Source organism: Anguilla rostrata, chromosome 13, assembly GCF_018555375.3.
Source record: "Anguilla rostrata isolate EN2019 chromosome 13, ASM1855537v3, whole genome shotgun sequence".
Lineage (NCBI taxonomy): Eukaryota > Metazoa > Chordata > Actinopteri > Anguilliformes > Anguillidae > Anguilla > Anguilla rostrata.
In genome coordinates, this window is record NC_057945.1 from 25676949 (window position 1) to 25699207 (window position 22259).

General features: G+C 42.2%; 1 protein-coding gene across 1 annotated transcript in view; it reads right to left on the minus strand.

Moving 5' to 3' along the window:
* The window catches only part of LOC135237193 (SLIT-ROBO Rho GTPase-activating protein 3-like), a 74657-nt gene that overhangs the window by 45858 nt on the left and 6540 nt on the right, over positions 1–22259 (minus strand). Inside the window, 1 exon segment of the mRNA XM_064304036.1 lies at positions 1067–1262. Coding sequence (XP_064160106.1) covers positions 1067–1262 — 196 coding nt within the window.

A 22259-nucleotide genomic window follows, 5' to 3' on the forward strand; every position in this document is an offset into this window, starting at 1 on the left:
AGATGGCCTCTCCGCGTCGCCTCCACTCAGACACAAAGCAGGTTACAGCCGCGCGAGCCTCACAGACTCACGCACGGAACACGCTGCCCGCAGTCCTACTCTACAGTACACCGGACACGTGCCCGCTTCCAAACAGCAACAGCCCTACTCTACACTGGACATGTGCCCGTTTACTGCTGGCTTATACATAGGCAAAAAGACACAAAATACATACAGACTGTTGATTTTGAAAGTTCTGTTCACAACTGCAGGCCACAACTTTCTTTTGAAGACCTTTACAATGTCTGTCTGCTCGGTAATCAAACACCACACTGTGAGTGGTGCAACTGCTGAGATCAGCAAGCTGACAATGTACCCTGGCAGGTCTCCACCACAGAGAATGATCCATTGATTGAAGGCAATACAAACCTTGGGCGCTCTGCATTGCCTGGGCATTAGCTGTGCCACCCTGTATCCAACGGTGACAACCCCCCCTAAGGACACTGTGTTTTCAGATCTATTCATAAATAATTATTAGGCTTTTAAGCAGTTAGTAGAAATACTGGTTTTGCATTCCCCCCTGCGGTTCATATTCAAATCCTAACGGACATCCTTTGCAAATAACTTTACTTACAATATTCTTGAGCTTCAACTAGCCACACAAGATATGATAATTCCAGGTAAACTAATTCTACATTTTTCACTCCACATTTTATCACAACGCCAGAGGCATAACTATTTCCTCCACACAACACAATTTCCAGTTTTAAAAACGTTCCTTCTCGTGTAATTTGGCACACTGAAACAGCTCCTGTTGCACTGTTCCACTTTTTTCAAGGTGCACCCAAATTCATAGGTAATGGGATTGCAGAAATAGCCCAGCAGGGGCAGCAGGAAGGGGGGGGGGGAGCAGAGCGCCTCGGCACGCGTAGCACACACAAATTGGATAATAACTTTGACCTAGTTGAAGCAGAGCAGCAGTGTGGTTTTTAGTCACGGTCTCTTGGCTCTTCTCGCCCCACCACCTTCACCTCCCTCCCTCCCTTCCTGCCTCCCTTCCAGGACTGCATTTCCCAGGTTTCCTTACTTGAACTGCTGGTGCTCCCGTGAGCTGCGGATCTTGGAGGAGAAGCGCTCGGCCAGCTTCTCCAGGCTGCGGGAGTACTCCAGCTGGATCTCGGCCTTGCGCCGGAAGAACTCCTGCAGGTCTTGCAGCAGCTGGATGCGCGACTCGGACTGCTGCTCCAGGCATTTGAACTGCTCCACCAGCTGGTTACGGATCTCTGTCGAGAAACAAAAGCAAAGACGCGCGTCAGCATTTACAGTTCGCCCCGCAAATCGTGTGCGAGAACGCAACGTCGCTTTTCAAGCAAACGGTTCTTTCAACCCACATGCAACATGAAGAAACATTGAGACCAACAGTGCTGAAATAACAAGAAAGACCAATCAGGACTAAAGGCAAATCATGCATGCATGCAATGTGCGTAAAGTAGAGCACACTGAAACCCCTAATGAAATGTGTGCTATCCTTCACCCCTTGTTGATGTTGACAAGCAATAAAGCAACCTAATTAAGCCAATAATGACATTGTGGTGAATTTATATGTAATCTGCCAGCTGAAATCTACACAACCAGCATCTTCTGAGATGCTATATTATAATGGAAACTCCTTAATATATACAGAGAAGATGCCTGAACCACTATATTATAAATGCACTCCAGATTCATCTGGCCGTCATCCCTGATGCAGTGACCCCATCTCCACCTGACTATCTCTCTAGCCACATTTACAAACCACACAGTATCGGCATGGGGTGTACGCCTGTGCACAGAGCCTGAGATTCAGTCAAAGCCCACAAAAACATGATCTGTGCCCAAAGTCTGTAAACTTGTACAGTCAAAATAGAATGGAGAGAGAGAGAGAGAGAGGGGTACACATGGCATAGACAGAGACAGCAGGACAAAAGGAGTACAGCAGGCACAGGCACTGAAATTGAGCTTCACTTGGCCCAGCTGGAAACTGCAGCAGAGGTCCATTCCATCATCAACAGCATTATCATCATCCACATTCAAATCCAGCACAGCAGTCTGCCTCACTAGAGATCCCTGAAGTGCAAGTACCCTTGAATTATTCTGTGAAATAAGAACATAGCATTGTAACCTCAGGCATTTAGAGTGGAGTTTCATTTCATATCCAAAAACATACAATGAAAACCATTCCAAATAAGTCGATTGTTGGTTAAGACAGGCAGTGTTCCTGAGGGTCTCTAAAAGTGCCATAATTCTGTATAAGCTTCCCTGACAAATGAATTTCAGCTGCAGTAACAGCCTTATCAGAGCAGTGAGATTTCATTATGACTTTCAAGCCATCTGTTTCTCTAAAATAAGGCTACTGCATGCAGTTTTGTGTACAGACAAATGATAATGACGCATTTCTTCAAATGCGTCATTATCTCTAATAGACAGTCAGATATTAACAACGCATGGCCTTTAAGTAAACAAATATTTTTCGGTGAAACAGCAGACTGGGAAATATGAGGCACATACCATCTCCAAAAGGCTTATGACGCATTGCGCTTCACCCAAAGTTTGCAGCCTCCTTTTCAAACCCCAGAAGGGACAAGCTCGCTCTCTAATCTGAGTGTAGAACAGCACCACGGAAAATTTGGGACACAAGACAGAGGCTTCAGAACTGAGACTCCCCCCCCCCCCCCGAACCCCCACCCTCTGGCTCACCACACAGCAAACGGAGGACCCTCTCTAACAGCAGACTTATAATCATGAGCTCAAATGTCAACCAGTAGGTGCTGCAGACCGCTGCTCATCACAGAGGCTGGGGAAGAACCAGATGCCATTAAAGAAACATGACACTCTTTCTCCCTCTTCACAAGTCACTCAGTCTACCTGCCTCGGATTTGTTTTTAATAAAGCAAAACAATGCTACTTTTACTGAACTAATGAGTGACCTATTTTACAGCTGAAATCAAACTGAAACGACAAGCTGACACTGATAATGCTTCAGAACAGTTTTTTTCACAGGCTAAGATATTCTACTGGTGCCATCGACAAAAACTGGGTTATGCACACACTCTGAGAGATTCTACTAACCTAAATATGTCATTTCTGTTTGAATGTGCAGAGGGAGAAAAGGGTAAATGACAGCTCCTTGACTGAGCGCTGCCAACAAAAGAGAATGAAGAGCACACACAGTGTCAAAAATGACACCATATTCCAAGCCGCAAGGTGCACGAGAAGCCTAATGATGTCTCTGGTGCATGCTGTGTTTTGTATGCTGTTTGAAACCATTTGCATATGCTATATCAAAGCCAATACATTGGCATATCAAAGCTGGCTGCGAGGCAGTGCCCCTGACCAATGTTGCTTGGCCAGGGAACTGTTATCAGCAAGTTCAAATAACAAAAAGGCACGATGACAGTATCGACATAGCAAGATCTTAGGTAGACCTGCCACACTGCTCTTGTCTTTAGCTCAGGAGAATTCAAATGCCTTCTCCTATTGTACAAGTACATGTAAGATCGATTCATATGGTTCACTATCAGAGAGAGAGAGAGAGATCCCTGAAGTGAAAGTACCCTTGAATGATTCTGTGAAATAAGAACATAGCATTGTAACCTCAGGCATTCATAGTGGAGTTTTATTTCCTATCCAAAAAACATACAATGAAAACCATTCCAAATAAGTCGATTGTTGGTTAAGACAGGCAGTGTCTTTCACTGTTGCTGGTTCAACTCATTTCACTGGGTACTAAAAAGCAAGCATTTTTCGCTGTAGCATAACAGGCGAGCTTCAGTCCATTTTGCCTGTAGCTGCATATTATAGATGGAATATCAGACTATAAATGGAGGGGAAAGGTTCAGTGTGGACGAATAATTAGGCAAGAGGTACTGAGGAGTACTCATAGGACAACAACACAGGCCCTACGTAGACTGTTGTTTATACAGTCCTGCCGTGGACCAGCCATTAAAACAGTCCCCAATACTGGTTTAACAAATTAACCAAAAACTGCAGGGCACATTTTGAACATTTTGCTCTTCCAGTCAGTCCCATCTGGCTATCATTTGATCAGCAGGCCACCATCTCGTTAACCGTCCCTGCACTTCCTCGTGGATGTGGTCTCCGCTTCAGTCCCAGTACCACACAGGCCTACGGACCGATACCTCAAATATCGCCCCGGCCACAGCCATTCAGGGGCTGACTGGAGAACACTACTGAGGACATTATGCACGGCTCCAGACACAGTCTCCACCCAAGCAGGCATTCAGCCATTTTATTCTACTCCTTTAACCCTGCAGCGCATATCCAGCAACAAAAACACAGGGCCAAGAGGAACGCCCTAGAAAATCTGACACGATCCTCATGAATGGCAGAGAAGACGCTGTAAAAATAGGCTCGTAAATACGATGCCGGAAACAAACAGCAGCAGCGGTGGATCTGACAGACGAGCAGGAAAATAGGTCACACACCAAAGGAGCGTTCTCCCCTCTCCCAGAAACACACAGAACCACAGATAATTCCCCAACACTTTGCATTCCACGCATGGAGAGTTCTCCTGCGGCTCCTTCTGAACGCCGTGAGACGAGGATGATGAGAAAACACAGCCCGCGCTCAAATCCACCACACCGCCCTTCAACCGAAAAGTAACCTGGTCCTTGAAAAAGCACAAAACTGGTTGCAAGTGGAACTTATACAACCACAACCCCAGCTATGAAGAACGTACCGAATGACGTGCATAAGCAGCATTTAAGTCTAGCCCAATTGAAACATCATTACAAATCAATACCAATGAAGCAAATGCAAACAGACAGAGACTGCTTCCCTAGCTTTCTGTATTAAGCACTTGATTGTTGTTTGTGGTACATTTTTTAGAATGCAGCAATTAAGAAATGCAATGCATGAACTGCTGAGGAGATTTGAATTATCTAATCAATTATGTAAATGACCATTACCAACCCTTGTTTCTGGGCTATTTGCTAAATTATTGCATTGGAAAACAATGCATTATCTCAGCATGTGGGATGGGTGGTGCGGTAATTCAGCAATGGCTCAGATAAATAGATATGGCCTTAAGTGTAACCATTAATTCAAGGGTATCGCTTTCTTTTTGTTGGCATCTTTTTTTTTTTTTCATTGAGAAATCCAGAAATTACACAGGCCATGATTTCCACCTACTCTTTCCTTGTTTCGATGCTGATACTCGCCTGTGCCTTTCGGTGTGATGCTGTGAGTGTGAACGAGAGAGGCGGAACAGCTATGGCAGGAGGCATTACTCACGCCCACTGGTCAGAAAAGTACAGGGGAGTGTTTTTGGGAGACCCACAGGGCAGAAAAGAGCACCTAGTGGGGCTGGATCTGCACTGGTGAGGTTACAAGTCTTTCACTCATGGTGACTAAAGACAAAAAAAGGGCAGAACACTAAGAAACAACTGGTGATAAATCAATGAAATTCCTGACCAACCGGAATTTTCAGCCCACATTCCACCCATTTTGGGAGCAACAACCCAATAGGAATGCTCTGTCAGCAAGCTGCTTCTGTCTACACAAGACACCCACCGCCCCACATCCCCCACTTACTTTGGGGTATTTGGGCCATTGTAAGCTAGGACAGAACATGGAACATAGCAACCTCTATTTCACCACGACCAAAGAAGACCATAAAGAGATAAAGAGAAAGAGAAAAAGGAACAGAAACACACAGACTGGTGACAGAATGTGACACAGGAAAGATTGCCACTCCAAAGTTAGTTTCTCCAAAGCGCTCATGTATGACAGTGTGAGCTCCTGCTAGCTTTGCCACAATGACAGTCATAAATCACAAATGCATCCATCATTCATTGTCTTACATTCTTAAACCAAGCCGGTTTCATTTAAGAAGCAATAAATAGATTTCATGCAGCACAGGCATGTGGCTGCATGCTTACGTTTTTTCCATCGGCTACTATAGGAACTGCTTTTACGACCAAGGTAACAATTAAGTACCAATTATCTTTCAGACCTTGTTGAGTCTTGCATGAGCTTGATACATTTTCTAAATTATTTTCATTCTCTCTTCAGAATGACAGATTATGCATTATTATTTCATTGGGGAAATCAGACTGACTGAGCTAGCTGGAAAATCTGATGAAGGCGAGAAAAGCAAACCGGCTTAACTAATTGTTTTTTTCTTCTTTTTTTTTTCAGGTGTCCAGATGTCAGTTTCATGACGTCCGCGACATCCCCAAAGGCTTCTGCAATTTTGTGAGTGCACACCAATGATGTAAAGTGCAAACACTGTAAGAGGTTTATTCAGTTAAAGACCTCTACACCTGGTTGCCAAATATTTGACCTTTCCAAGACTGAGCCCAAGCAACATTCTAGTCCCCAGTGCTTCATCCCCATGGCTATATGGCAGGAATGCTTGCAGCTACAGTCAGTTCTGTTTTCAGAAATGTGCACCAATTGTCATGTTCTTTACATTATAAATACAGTCTACAAGCAACTGTTTATCTGTACAAAGATGCACACCATCAACTCTCAATAAAAGGGCACCATTATTAGCAACAATGAACAAGCCATTACTTAGAGCACAGATGCCATTAGTTCTGGAATATGATGACCTTTTATTTACGTAGTCAATTACACATCGTGCAGCATCCTATGCTCATGTAAACAATAATTAGGCCATCAATCAAATGTATTTTAGTTCTTCCCCTTACAGCTAATAATTAAGCAATTAATACCTTAAATGTCTTAAATAGTTACAAAATGTTATTGGCAATCTAGTAATGATACAAAAAAATGGTTGCAGAAAATAGAACTGATGATGCTGTGGTATTCATGAAATCTGTAAAAGCTTCCATCATCGTTGGACTCATCCATTGTGCATTTAACCATGCGATACAGACAGGCCTTTGTGGAAAGCATCAATCGACAAGGGTTCTCTCCGTCCTAAAAAAAATACACTTGTTTATTTCTGAATGGCTTGTCTGTAGAGACGCATAATGTATCGTTAAAACAGCCGCTGGGCTTTGGTGCTTGGTGGAAATGGATCCTTCTTGGTGGTTGTGAGGGCACAGTTCTGATTCTAATACTTCAAATAATTCCTCTTCCACTGCCTCACTTAAGGGGACAGGCTTCCCCAACGGCTCCATGGTGTCAGAGAACAGGGGCAGCATGATGGTGCAGTAACAGGAGCCAGTGGATTCAGATAGGGCATCCGTGTCAGCTATTTTAGATACAAATACATCTATACACACACATATCAGTAAGGAGTAGGCCTATTCACTTCAACATGTCATCTTACAGTTGTGTATAAATGTCCTACTGAATAAAATATGACTGCACAGATATCTGCACAGCGAGACTGAGGTTAGGGTGAACTCCTGAGGGAGAAGAGTCTTTGTTTCGCTTTTTGTTCTGTCACAAAAAGCCATGCGCTAATAAAAGGAAAAAAGAAGCACAGAATGAATGACGATAAACCAGTTGTCTCAAACCCACATTGATAGAACAGCCTTTTCTGTGAGTTACATGATGGCATATCATATCAACAATGGCAAATGCACCTCCACATCAGCTACCATTGTATTCAAACCCAATGAGTAATTAAAATATCCATTTGTAAGATTTTAATTTCATTGTATTATGAACTGAAAACTCACAAGTGCGTGTGGACTTTCTAGGTCCAAAGGATGTAAGGACATATTTCCCTTATTGCAGAAATTGTAAACACAGATGCAGAGATTTTTACACTGTATATTAACATGATATTAACACCGTTTCAAGACATCAGGAGTCAGAGCAGACATGATATCAGAGAAAGCAGGACTACAGAGATACAGATAAACCCTTTCGCTGAGCAACGGGGGGAGGGGTGCAAAATAATCATTTTAGATGATGATTCTTCTTCACCCAGGACACCTGCTCTATGTGATAATTCAAGCACAGAGTCCTGAGAACCACAACGTAGGGCAAGCTGCCTTCCTGGCTTGAAAAGATGGGGAACCTCAGAGAACAATGGCAGGAAATGGGAGAACCCCGACCTTCAACCTCCACCGAACCCATCGCTGCAGCTGCAGGACGTTAAAGATAATTGGACAAGCATGACCGGGAGAGGGGAAAATCAGGCCAGGGCCAGGGCTTCATAAGACAAGTTAATCCAGAACCTAATGGTACTCCCCAAAGTAATAAATCTCACTTCATCCAAGGTGTTTTTATCTTCCTTTTTGGTTTCCTACAGCCACCAGGAAAATGGTCAACAGATGAAAGATGAAAGACATTTCCATACCGTCCGATGCGAAAGCTTTCCTCACATGAATTATTCTCACGTGCGTACACCACACTGCGCAAGATTTTTTTGTATCCTCACTTAGAAGCAGACATAGTCTAACACACTTGCAGTGTTTCACTGACACGATGTACTTGTTAAAAGTAGAGGATGTAAGCTTTGCAGAATAGATATTTCAAGATAAACTTGTTATCATGCAAGCTGTACAGCCAAACCCACAAGCAAGTCAGTGCTTTGAAAAAAAGGCAGGTCTGCAAGTAAAAGGTGTTTTTCCATAGAGTGCAAATAAAATAACAATATTTGCTGTATAAAACAAACAAATCCAATTAGCTTAAAAGCATACCGATGAAAGCTTGAGACAACCCCAAAGTTTTCCCTCATTTGGGACAATTTAAACAAGTGTGTAAAACTGAATGAGGTTGCAATTATTACAAAACCAACAATGTTAAAATAGTTAATGTACTGTAAGTATAAGCCACTGAACCGTGCCCTAAGATCCCAGTGGCACTGCAGAGGTAAAGGAATTATTAAACCGGATATTTCTTCATTCTTCCTCATTCCAACTACTCTAGTGACAGACCTGTTGTGACCTCTGACCTTAGAGGAAATGAGATGCACATGTTTACATGTGGAATACATGTGTTCTTTCCTTCATGCACTGACCATAAAAAGGAAGGTTTTTGCTAATGAGCTTAGCTAGCATTTTCGCGTACGGTCTGTATTGAGAAAACCGCATTGTCTCCAAGGAGCATCACATTTGGAAAAGGCAAGGTCCCATTTTACCACTCACTACTGCTCTGTGAGTGCACCACATTTATGGAACAATGATAAGTGTGGGGGCTGCCATTTCAAGATCACACTAGACAAAATATCATGTAAGGATTTCACACATCTTTCTCTTTTGCTCTCTTTGCCTACAGGTCACATGATTTCACTCTAGCAATATTCAATCACATAAGAATATTAATGTTCTGTTTTATGTTATGTTATTGTATTATCATACATTATAAGTATGATATATGATACCAATCAAAAATTTTAATTAAGATCACAAAAAAAACACTGAACATTATAAAGATGGTATCACATAAAGCAATCGCATCAAACATAGTCATATTAAAAAGGAGTAATTATGCAGGACCATTCCTTTGCTACGATGACTTATAGTCTCCACCAGCATGGACAAATCCCTATAACCTGGCAGCAGAGTGAAGCACAACTCCTGTGATTCAGGAGGTTACATAACGCCTCCTGAAGGCAATTAACTTGAAAAGGAATATATTAACCTCCCATGGATGCATTAATGTCTTTTCATTAACCATGTGAGACCTGTGCACGAGGCAAGCCCTGGCTGGGGGGAGCGGAGGGTGGTCGTTTTGGGTTTTAAGACCTACTGTTGAGGTTTAAGGTCGAGGGGGGACTAGTTGTTTGGGATTTGAGGAGAGAAGGGGAGGGGTAAGCCACTATATGTAGGAAATACCTTCTCTGCCTGCACTTTAGAACTACAGTATCTCCATATATTTTGCAGACCAAACAGGTCTTCATTTTGTAGCTATACTCGTTTGCAAAAACTGGATAAAATGTAATATTTCTAGTCTCTTCCAGTGGTCATCAAATATACAGTATTTTTTGGTTTAATTTCTTCATATTGGTGCAATGAAAAACAGGGTAGTACAGCCATCAAACATGGCTTTAAACATTGGCTAAGCATAAAGGAACATTATATATGGTATCTCATCATACTGATCCAGATGATGGGGGGGTGAAGGGGGGGGGGGGGTGGAGAAAATGAGAGATGTCAGCAGAGCATATGTAGCATTGGGAATGCCTGACCCAAGCACATCACAATATGTGTAATGTGTGTATTACTATATTGTGCATTAAATTATACTCGTATATTAAATATGACGATACAAAAGATCACCCACCAGCGGTGACAATGTCTTCACAGAGAGTACAGCTCCATCCCGGCTTCCCACCATGGGAGTCACCGTAAAGGTTCTATACGTCTTCAGAGTCAACAGTGCACAGTTAAGCCAGGAACATTTCCCAAGAGCTAAATGAGTCAGTGCAAATATCAGAGCAAAAAGATTTAAAAGGAGAAGTGTTAGTGCTGAAATGCCATCCTTTTTATTTCTGGAGAGCTAAAAACGGTAACAAACTTACGATGGCATTCACGTTTGTGGAAAAAATAATGTCGCTATTAGGTTTCCAATTGAATTTATTTTTCAAAGTATTTACGGTTGTCATGTAAGTGCCTAGCGACGAGCCAGTGCAATAAAATTAAATTACCCCAGAAATGTGAATGGGGGAGCTATACGGGTAGTACTGTGCCCTGCAATCTGATTAGTGATTATGTAATGAACCCCAAACGTTCCTTAAATAATCAATGCATGGACTTGGGACTTTCTCTTCTTTTTTGAATCAAACAACATTTTAGTTCTTAACAATTAAGTCTATTCCTAAGTACATAACACAGGATTAAGGAGGTCTGCAGAGAGAGCAATCAATGCCTTTTGAAGCTGTGATTAGCTGCCGTTTTTTGAGGGCTGTAATTCTAACCATGGAGGCCTCAGCAGGGCTGTGCTTTACTGCCCACAGTACACCTGGACGCATTCAGAGAACAATGGAACCAAAATGCTGCATTTAAACACATCACATGCCCCAAACACATGCATATGCACAGTTTGAAACCAAACACAGTGGAATGTCTTTGTAAATATCTTTGGCGAGTCCCTAAAACATGTGCATTGTGTTCCTGGGTGCCCTGCTGTATAAATGGAGGAAAGAAAGAGTAAAATGTCTAGGAGTCAGCCAATCAGAGCACTGAAAAGGAAATCTGCCTCAGAAACAGCTTACACGGCATGAACAGAATACGCGAAAATGGTAAACCTGTGAGATTTTTTTTTTTTTTTTTCATTTTTCTTCCCCACATCTGGGCCTGGAAAGTGAAAGGCAAACAGCATCAAAAGGAATTGACTTCCTTGGTGACAGTATCCTGCGGCCTATAGCATGCCAGTATGGGACAATGCATACTCCTCACCGCAGCGTAAAGACAAAGCACCCGCCTGCAGTCAAACCTAATACACCTAATCTCCTACAACACCCCCAGCGCAGAATGGCTAACAACACAATACCCAGAACTCTTTGCATCCCACCCATGTATCAAAACTGGACTAATGATCAGGAAATTTATATGAAAACTGAACATCCGAGGTGGCCATCAATACAAAATGTGAAAAAGAAACTGAGGCTTTACTCAAACACAAATTTACCCGCAGGAGGGCTAGGTCTAAACCTCAAGGCTTGTCCTTTGACCATCTGGCAGAGTATAAGCTGATCCATACTACTGAATAGAACACAAACCAAAGATCTAAAAAGCATATGTGGGTCTTCAGGATCTTTGATCTTGATTTGAATATAGAAGTGCCTGTCATGAGCCATCAGTCTTATCCCTGGGCTAGACTAGCTCCCCCCATCCCACCTGGGATGTGTTCATTTCCCTTTGTCTCAGAACCTCTCTCCTGGGTTTGGCTAGTTCCCCCTCAGCCTCACACTCTCTTTAGTCTCTCTAATCCTTCTCTTCATCGGGAACATAGAAGCGTGCCAAGCTCTTGGCGCCTAGTTAATCTCAAACGCTTGATCGCTTTCACAGGGATTAAAATGAAGTGCTATTGCACTCATATCAGCAGTTGTCAGACGATACAACTGATGGAGCTATATATATGGTCACCATTTCCAGTAGTTATGAATCTTAATGAGGTAAAAAAAAATTTTAAGGCATGCCAGAAAAAATTCCTCTTAGTAAAATGTTTTTCTACTAAGCAATTAGGCCAATGGCTAATTCATAAATCGGCTAATGGCCAATTAACTAATCTGTGTGACAAAATATTATATTATTTGAGGTAAATACACAATCCCATAATACAGGCTCAAACGAGCATTTCCAATCATTTAATTTGCACATGTATAGTCTAACTTGACAGTTATAATTTCCGTATATATTAATTAATATAATTTTAAAGAAATGGCTCTGTTTATCCAGAAAGCAAAGCTCCAATACTCCTGCGAGGAAACAAAAGAAAACAATTCTTCCCTAAAAATGTCAGATCAAGATGCCCTTTGAGTCGCACACCGCACGAGGAAAGATTTCCAGACACCCATCAGCAGCATTGATTTTCCCGCACGATTATTGCAATTTCCTCGTGTAACACGAGCCGGGTGCTTTGGGGAAACTCAACGCCCCCGACCCGTGAGATGCGACCTTTTAGCGCAAACAGTCAGCCATCTCCAGATGCTGGCTCGGAGAAGCACGGGCGCGAAACTGCCGTGCGTGCGTCTCCCCAGCAACACACTCGCACACGTGCCAGTCCCTTGGGAAGGACTCACTTGAGACAGAGCGGGGGTGGAGGGGGCATGCAGGTTTTTTTTTTTTTTTTTTTTTTTTTTAAACGTAGTGACAAGACAGGTTTCCTCTCCCCCTCCCCCCCTTTGCTCTCTCTGACTCTAAACTGTGGCTCACCATGTAGCACACAGCCTGTCATTAAACCGCCAGATCTGGGTTCACTGCTCTGCTCTTCCCTGACCCGCTATGGCTATAAATAAAGGGGAGCTGCACCTTCCCAGAAAAGAGGAGCCACATTCAGAGACGTATTGTTTTAGAAAGAAGGACAAAAATGTGTAGCAATTTCAGGCTGAATCTACATGACGCAATCCTAATATAATTTGTCCTTACCTTAAAATAACCTTAAATCATACCATATTAGTGCATATGATCTGCATTGGTTTACTGCATGGAAAACAGTATCTTGCTGAATGAGCAACCCCCACCCCCTTTCTCAGTGAGAGCATTAGGCAGTCTACACTTTGGAAGCACAAATGTAAGAGAGCCCTCATTAGCTAAGGCTTGGCTCTTTCAGGAGAGAGCAAGACTGTCTGCTGGAGATGGCGGAAACCACAGAAGGGAACTCCTCCAGTCTGGTGGTAAACGGGAAAAGTGTTGACGGAAAGATGAGCTCTCTGCTGAGAACAGGCACGGTAGGGGAGAGCCGACGTTCACAGCCATTAGAGGTCAAGAGGAGACGAGAGGGCCGTGTGCTTACGGTCACGGCTGCTGCCTGCGCTCCAGCTCGCTGCACTTCACAGGCACGCCCGTAGAGACGGGCGCATCGAAATTAGAGCAGGACCCCACTGAGGACTGCATATCCCAAGGGACCCTGCACCCGCTGCCCTCCTTCCTGTTTCTGCTGGTATTTAAATCACTGAGCTGCAGAATTCCGGTGACAGACTTGTCAGTTCAATAACACAGGGGTAAAATTTTCAGTGCGAACCACAAAGGTATCACCCGTCTTGGTAGTAACCTGGCGTGCACCTTTGATGTGATACTTCCCGCTGTGTACAAACACCTGTCCGCAGTGACTCACCTGTTAACAGCTCAATTACAGTGTCTCTGCAAAAGGCTCTGTCTACAAAGCTGCCTGAGGGCTTAGCCACTAGCATAAAAGCACATGTCAGCAGACAACTAGCACACTAGTATAAGGGTATAGTATGCATAGGAGCACGGATATAAGCAAGTAAGACCTTCCTTACATGAATATATGAAACAGTCCCACTGATGTTACAGCTCAGGTTTTCAGTGGACGGTAACTTTCACGTGGTATCCATTAACACAGGTTAATTAATGAAGTATTCCAGGTCAAGCACCTTACACAGCAGGCATTCACCGCCACTATTTCGAAAAAAGTTTCCAAGTACGCTTCTGGAAGGCCTGTCCTCATTTCTGTTCAGCCAATTAAACCCTCAAGCCCAATTCTGTGCATAATCACTACGTACACCAATTATACACAAAACATGGACCACATGTAGATACTCTATCACATAAATGACTGAAGCCCTAAATGAGAAAACACCATTTTCACTTCTTTTTTCCATGACTGGCGAAAAACATCAGGACATCAGTGAACAATTCATGAGCCAAAAAGCAAACAACACCTGCAGGATTTTTATGGAGTGCTGCCATTTCTACAGGAACCCGCTAATGTTTGCCTGTGTGTCTCCGCGAATAAGCCTTTAATTTGCCCTGCCTTAAAGAAAATAATCTGAACTTCCAGTATCATTAATTATTCACAGAATTCTCTTTCCAGAAATGACCTGGGGACCAGGGTAAGAGATATGTGGAGCAATGAGAGTGCAGGCGCTTGCTCAAATAAACACTTCCATATGTCGGTCTACAAGAATGTACCCTAAGCACCAGGGCTCGGCTGGCCACTTCAGACACAGAGAGGAGGAATGCGCCACACAGACCTACACTGGGCGTGTGGTTTCAGACTACACAGTGCAATAGCCAGCCAGGTGAGAAAAGTATCCCACTATGGGTGTTTACAGTGGGGATACAAATTGTTCTGATGACATCGTTTTCACTAAATGAATTAGCAAACCTTAAATATATGTATAAAAGTATTCGGCCAAACAGAAGTCTGTGGTCGGCACTGGGGGACCTCCTTGTGTAGTGTAGCCTACTTGTTGGTATTTGCCCCCCTCCCCCTCCCCACCCCACCCTACCCCTAACCTTCAAATTCTCTCCATAATTTGGAATTGCCAATTGTACCTTGAGCTACCACTAAAATGCCAACCACACTGCAGCTGAAGTGTGAACTCCTTTTATGCAGCTGACATATATATATTTGTCAGAGCTGAGATATATAGCTCACAATCCACAGTATCTGAAGGAAATGTTACTTGTTGTAGGAAACAAGCTCATGAGAACTTTCATTTGTAATGGGAACTTCAAATTAATTTGTCCCCTGGTGGCAAAGTGTTCTAGGCCGGCTGTGATCTAATCAGTGTCTAAATGACTAAGTCTTTTCATTAATTGCTAAGAGCCATTGAAACATGTTACACTGCTGTGGAACACAGTTAATTTTGTAGGTCCAGAGGTAATTAGGAGTCTATTAATAGCTTTACCTTCACATTCTTCTGAATTTCATTGGCATATTCTTACTTTCGACATTTAGGATTACATTCGGTAGTCTACTTTTACAAAAGTTACTGCTCTGCAAGGTTTTTTTTTTTTTTGTTCCACATAAATTCCTCCTGTTTGGGTGTTCAGCTTTTGGTGACAATAAATCCCTAAATAATTTGACAAAGCAAGCAGTACCTCTATGTCCAAAGAATCTTTGTGGCCACAGAACTTGTGTGTGGGGGGAAATGGGTGTAAAATATTAACCTTGTGCTATCCAACTGTGGCAAACCACTCACTCTCAGTGAGAAAGGCAGTTTTTCTCTTTAATGTGAATCATTTGTTCATTTACCTATTTGTTTGTGGGAGGGTGTGGTTTTATTTGTGTGTATCGAGGGTGAGGCCCATTCTTACTCAGTTGATCACAGAGTGGTGAACTATACTACAGGATAGGATACTACAGCAGAAGTTTCATTTTATCGCACATGTCTGGTATACACCATCCTTCCATCCAGAGAGCACAGCATAACAATTGAGATAGGCCTACTACTTAATTGGTATTAAAAATATTCCCTCATTACAAACAAAGTATAAATTACTGTGAATTCACCATGAACAGCTGTCCCATAACTTCCTCAACCTAATCTTCTGGACCATGGACAACTGAGACAATGTCCAAAGACAAATGCATATTCCTGCACATTGTCAGTTTGAAAATAATACATCGTGTTCTGAGCCTGCACAGACTAAACATCAACATCAGCACCACCTCATCCTTCAGTTGATAGTTTTTTTTTTTTTTTTAAGTCACACTTTTGTTTTTTTTAACAGCATTTCTGCAATGCAGCTGTGCAGTTTCCAAATGCAGACCATGTGTCTGTTTTAACTAAGCCTGTATAGAGGGAGAAATGTAGGCATCTTAATCTTGCTTTCTTTTATGCTTTCTTTCTTAAGCTGGCATAAGCTGGGTTTTAGAAGCAATGTCTTAATGTGCGCATTTTACCCCCTACTTTCTTGAAGATTGGAAAGGTCAATTTGTGGGTGCGTGCTCATTGCTATAACCTCCTCTGTCACTCTGGGGGAGCACAGACAAGCACACACTGCTCCAAAACACATGATGTCAGCCTCTGTTTCTTTGCCTTCAGCTGCCCACCGGTTAAAGTGCATCGAAGGAGGACACTTCATCTGTAGCTTGGACAGGCAGACTGAGTAATACTGATTGACCACTGGTTTGTGATGTGACCCAGACCTACCACAGCCCCATAATGCATCTTCCTGTAGGGGATGCCAGCTATATGGCATGGTCAGACTATGACACCAGAGCATGAGACCCACTCACATTACAATAGGGTCTTAGCAGGATCAAAATAAAATAAGAGAAAAATTAATCACACAAAATATAGCCTAAGCCTATTCAAACAGAATCATTTGTAGCTTTTGGAAAGAGAAAGACAATGAATGAACACAAAATAGTTACATAAATACACAATAAAGGCACAAGGCAAGAGCAGCAGATGGAGCACAAATGCAAAACTCACTGTCAAAGTTTTCATAAGTTATTAAAAATACTGGCATTAAAAATACTGGCTCAAACATAAAGTGCCTTCAAATAGCCTATCTCTCAAGTAGGCTGTTAACCACAAAGGAAAAGAAAAGCTAACACCGCTGAAATGTCTGTTGCCAGTACATAGCATTAAACTTTTACATTACTGCCATTTACCAGACACACTTATACAAGTCATACAAGTTATATACTGCTTCAGCATATTTACTGAAGCAATTCAGGTTAAGAACTTTGCTCAAGAGTACAACAGCAGAACCTCATATGGGAATCAACCATACAACCTTTGAGTTGCAAGCCCAGTTCCCTACAAGCCCATTTTATTACACTCCCTCCCGACTGAACTTCTGCTCACATTCATGACTGTGATGCTACAAGGGGCCACACTCTTAGTTCTACCTGTACGTCTGATGCTTGGCAACAAATCCTTAAAAGAACTTCACTTTAGCAACTCTTAAACCCATTAGATAAAGTTATTACCACCTTAAATGTACCTCTAGTCACCTAACAGACAATTCATTATGTTACAATCACTTAGCAGATGTTAGCCTAACTGTTAACTGAGCTGACCTTACTGGTAGCATGAAGAGCAGCAGTAGAAAATGACTGAAAGCAAACCTGTATAAGGAACCACAACTGAACTGCAACAACATTTCTCATCCTATATTTACCACAAAATTATGAATGACCTACTGAGGTTATATAGTGTTAGAATGTGGTTAGAAAAAAAGAGCCTGGTAAGATTCTACAACTAAAGGATTCTCCAAGTTGTCATGCAGACAAGAAATGGCTGCTAACAAAACGTTTATTTAATTAAGGAGGAAAGGATTTAAAGAGCAGTGCTCACTTCACCCAATTTACCCATTTTACCAGACACCCCAGGGTGAGAACATGGCCAATGAGTTATGGATTATTTGAAAAGTCATTTGAAAATTGTACGTTTCATGCAAGATTAACCAAATGCACACTGGATATGATTGCTTCTCTGTTCATATTATAAATGAAGTTAAATTATGTATGATAGGATTCTAGTTTTCCCAAATATGCAAAGAAAATCCATTTGATCAAAATCCCTTGAGCACGTCTTATTTGAGCAATGGTAACATATTACTAAATGGATATTCTGACTGTATTGCTGCAGTCAGAAGTCCCTCTACAGACTCGTTCTACACATCAATGCGCAGTGCTTATGAGACCTTTGGTTTGTCCACTCCTGTTACAGTGTCTGCTGAATGGCTGCAGTTAGTTTGATTTAAGAGGCTGAACAGCAGAAACCTGATCTGAAATGTGTGAAAAAGCAGTTCTCACTGCAGCAAGGCCCACTTCCTGTAACTGTGTGAGAATTCCACATGCATGCACTCGCACGTCGATAACCACACAAAGCAGCATCAACTCCCACTTTAGCGTGCTGCTCAGTGGAGAGAAACATCAGTCCCTAGCATATGATAGAAGGTTCACTATCCTGGATTGAAGTTGGAATATTACACTGTTGCATGATTAGCCATGTTTATACTATATTATAGTATATTATATTACTCTGTTGAAACCTACTGTAGTAAATTGATCCCAGACAGCAAGTGAGGTAATAGAGATTAAGTAAGCCTGTCTGCTAATCAAATCAGCTCTACACAGAGGTTTTGAAAGGTGCTTTCTTCTGAATCTGGTTTCCATCAGCTGAATGGTTCGTTTTTGTTCAGCTGCAATAAACTAGACCCTGTGCCCATGCCATGAATGAATACTTCTGGGAATGACATCAGACTCTTGAGATGTATAAAGGTAATTATTATACACTGTATTTACCTGGAACAGATGTCTCTATGGTGGACTAAGATTTTAGAACAACTTTAACAACTCAAAAATAGCTAAACTATTACCGGACCTGTGTACTCTAAAGAGCACTGGTGGTATGGTACGTTTCTCCCTAAAATAAAATGACTTCCAGGGACAAAAATAAAATAAAATAAAAATAAGAGCATGAACATTGGAACATGCAGTTTGGAACATCAAAAGGAAAATGCAATGCAGTTACCAAGAGTACAGCCTTCCTTGATTTGTTTCAATTCATTTTTCATGCACACTAACAACTAGGCCTACTCTGTTTCCAAAAAGTTATCACAAGTCAACTGCTATAGTCATGAATCACTACAACACCACAGCATCTGTTTGTACAAATGTCCCATTTACATTTGGAATAACGTAGAAATAAACTAACAAAGCATTATCAAACTGTGAGGAGCACATGCTGTAACATATTGCCAATTTAAAAATATTAATGCCTCAGTACTGTCTTTCTGCATTCAAGCTAGAGAACAACAATTTGGTTTGCCTCAGGTTTTTAATTCCGAAAATTAGCAATGCACAACTGAAAATTGTGAATTTAGAAGCTAAATCTGCATGTAAATGTACAGACTGAAATAAAAACATACCACAGGGCTTCATTGACGTGGACAAGTAACAACTAAATGCAGTGCAACAAAAAAGCTGCAAAAGGTCTTTGGTTGGATTCTCTATTTCAGACAAAACCTTTGGTGATGGTGCACTCTCTGGTAAATGCCTGAGGGAAATAGTCTGGCATCTCCTCAGAAGGCAGAGTTTTTGTGAGTGCTGTAGAAGACAACCAGCATCACCCCACAAGTTGTAGCAGGTCAGGGACAGAAGGAGAGGAGAGGAGCCAGAAGATAAATAATGGACAGATCTAATAACAAAAAGAGCATCTCAAAAGACAAGCCAAACACAGCAGCCACGCCATATGGGCAAAATACACAAGTGAGTGGTTAAGAGAGATTAGGGTGGGTTGGGAGGGGGGGAACAGTGCAACAACTCAAAATGAGGCAACGTCCTTATCACACCAATATAGATTAGAAAGCACACATCCACGGCACACCTGCGGTCACATTTAATAGAACAACATGGAACTAAGATCTGAAAGAAGCAGACACATTAATCAAATGTGTGCATGCCTGTTAGAAAGAGAGAGCGAGAGGGAGTGTATGTGTGTGTGTGTGTGTGTGCGCATGTATGTGTGTGTATAGTGAAACCTCTCCTCTCATGTTCACACTTCCTATTATTCAATTGTTCATTAATCCCCTTAGCAGACAGTATTAGCAGTAAAAACAGTGACTGCCATTGGCTATACATGCAAAAATAAATTCTTCAAGTCAACAGTTTTCAGCCTGTTTTTACTAAAATATTCTACTGTAGGCAAATGAGCTTGCTCATTAGTATGACGATATTCTAGTTTGAGGCTTTTTGAGAAGTCGGTACTTATTGTAGCCTCTAGCACTGCTTGTTCGGTCTTGAACCTATGTAATTTTAAGCTATTTCCTCATCTTAATTTTTACATCTTACATTTTAGCCTCTTAAATTTTCAACTGCATTTATAATCCTTGAGACTGATTTTAAGAAAACTATCCACGGTTGCAATAACATTGGCCTAAAAGACCAACTCAATACCCAATACCTTCAGCAATACACTGCTGCTGTTTCCATAGCAGCCTGTTTCTCTTCCGAAGCCAGCTCCTCCCAAATCTATTCCTGTTCACCTAGAGAGCATTTGTGCCCAACAACCTTCACAGCAGAAAAGCTTTAAGGGTGCGAGAGTATATCAGCAGAGAGGATCATGGGACACACTATGAAATAAGGCATGCCTATTTAAACAGGAATTTACTGCACCTTCTCTCACCTCTCAGAAATGCAATGCAGCACGCATACAGTCTCTGTCTGATCATTTTGCTTCACAGCAATTATCTGCTTTTTAACCTTCAAAAATCAGCAAACCAGTTGAAATTGCTGCCTCTCAATTGTTTCCCTTCTGATCACCATTCATAGTGGTCCAATGGCAGCAGTTGTAAAGCAACAGTACAGACCAAGTTGTTGAGACCAATGCAAGTGCACAATGGCCCATATGGGCAGTCCCATGTGAGCATGGGAGAGAAAGCATCAGCTTACCTTCCCTGCCCTGGCATGCTCTCTCTTTCCGGCGAGGGGATCATCCAATTACAGCTCACCCTGTTCAAATGAAAAACCCAAAGGTTCCGGGACTCCACAGTTCCCCTCTGTTCTTCCTTTTTCTCCATTTAAATGCAAATCAGGCAATTCGTCAGCTGAAACAGCTTGAACATAGATGGGAAAACACAGCCGCTACCATCTTAACAAGTCCCTTCTCCATTCGCCATTCAAATTCTGCCTGCCCTCCAACAGTTCTCTCACAATGTGCCAATTCACATTCAAATCATGATGACAACTTTTTGGATCTGAAGGAAGGAAAACATTTATTTTAAACTGCTTGTACAGGAGTCCCATTTCTAAACTTTAGGATATTTTGCAGTTCAGAATTTGCTTATAAATAGCCTACATCAAAGATCTATACAACTTCTAATTACCAAATAACCCTCAAATGCATGCACATGTCTATGTCCTAGTACAATAGTAAACACCTGCCACCAGAATACTTGTCGTTACACTAGAACTGGGTGTCCCATCTTATCCAAAATGGTCCAGTATAGGTGGTGCATGTTTTCGTTTTAGCCCAGAACAATGACACCTGATTCAATTAATTATCTATTATAGTCTTCAATCATGACTGGACAGCCCTACACTATATTCACTGTGCTTAAAAGTGAGACCAAAGCCATTATATTACATTACATTGCATTGTGAAAATAAGCTTGTAAACTGCATGGATTTTCCAAAAGGTGTACTGCCGGGCTTCTGATGAAATTTCTGATGAAAAGTTCCAAATGCAAACAGAGCCAGGATTGTATATGTATTTTTTTCTTGACTTTATGCTATGCTTATCCATCATAAATCAAGTTCAGTGAACTTGAGATTTTTTTCAGCTTTATAGTAAACAATAACCATAGAGACTGTAGTTACCATCCACTATTTGTCATCTGTTTTCGTTTTAGGCGCATGGCAGGAAAGGGAACATAGTAGATCTAAAAATCAACTCCGCCTGTGCTGGCTGTGAACTCCCACCTCAGAGTTACGAGGCCCCAGAGCCTGAGCCCCAGTTTCGAAGCGGTGCTCTGCTGTTCACAGCGCCAGTGAGTCAGTCCGCCTACACCCCGGCAGGCTAGGACAGCCCCTGGGTAACGCACACTCGCGCAGGGAAAGGGAGAACGCAGAGCTGCTTATTCAATCGGGTGAAATTCAGCAGCTACGTCCTCTATGTGCTGCATTCTTTTATTTTGACGCATTGCCCGGGGGGGAGTGGGGGGTGGAGGGGCGGAGGGGTGCGCAGGGCGCTGGGCATATGAGCATGGCATGCCGACCTACTTTCTCAATGCAGGAGGGGGGGGAAGAAACACCGGCTACAGATGTCTCCTAAACACTTCCTAATTCCATTCTCTCAGGTCATTAAAGAAATACAGAAAAATAGCTCAGCGAAATGCAGGAAAAGCAAGTCATAATGGGAGTGATTGAGCCCTATGGAATGAGCAGGGAGTGAGCAAAGTTCATTCACAAAAGGACCCAGCGGA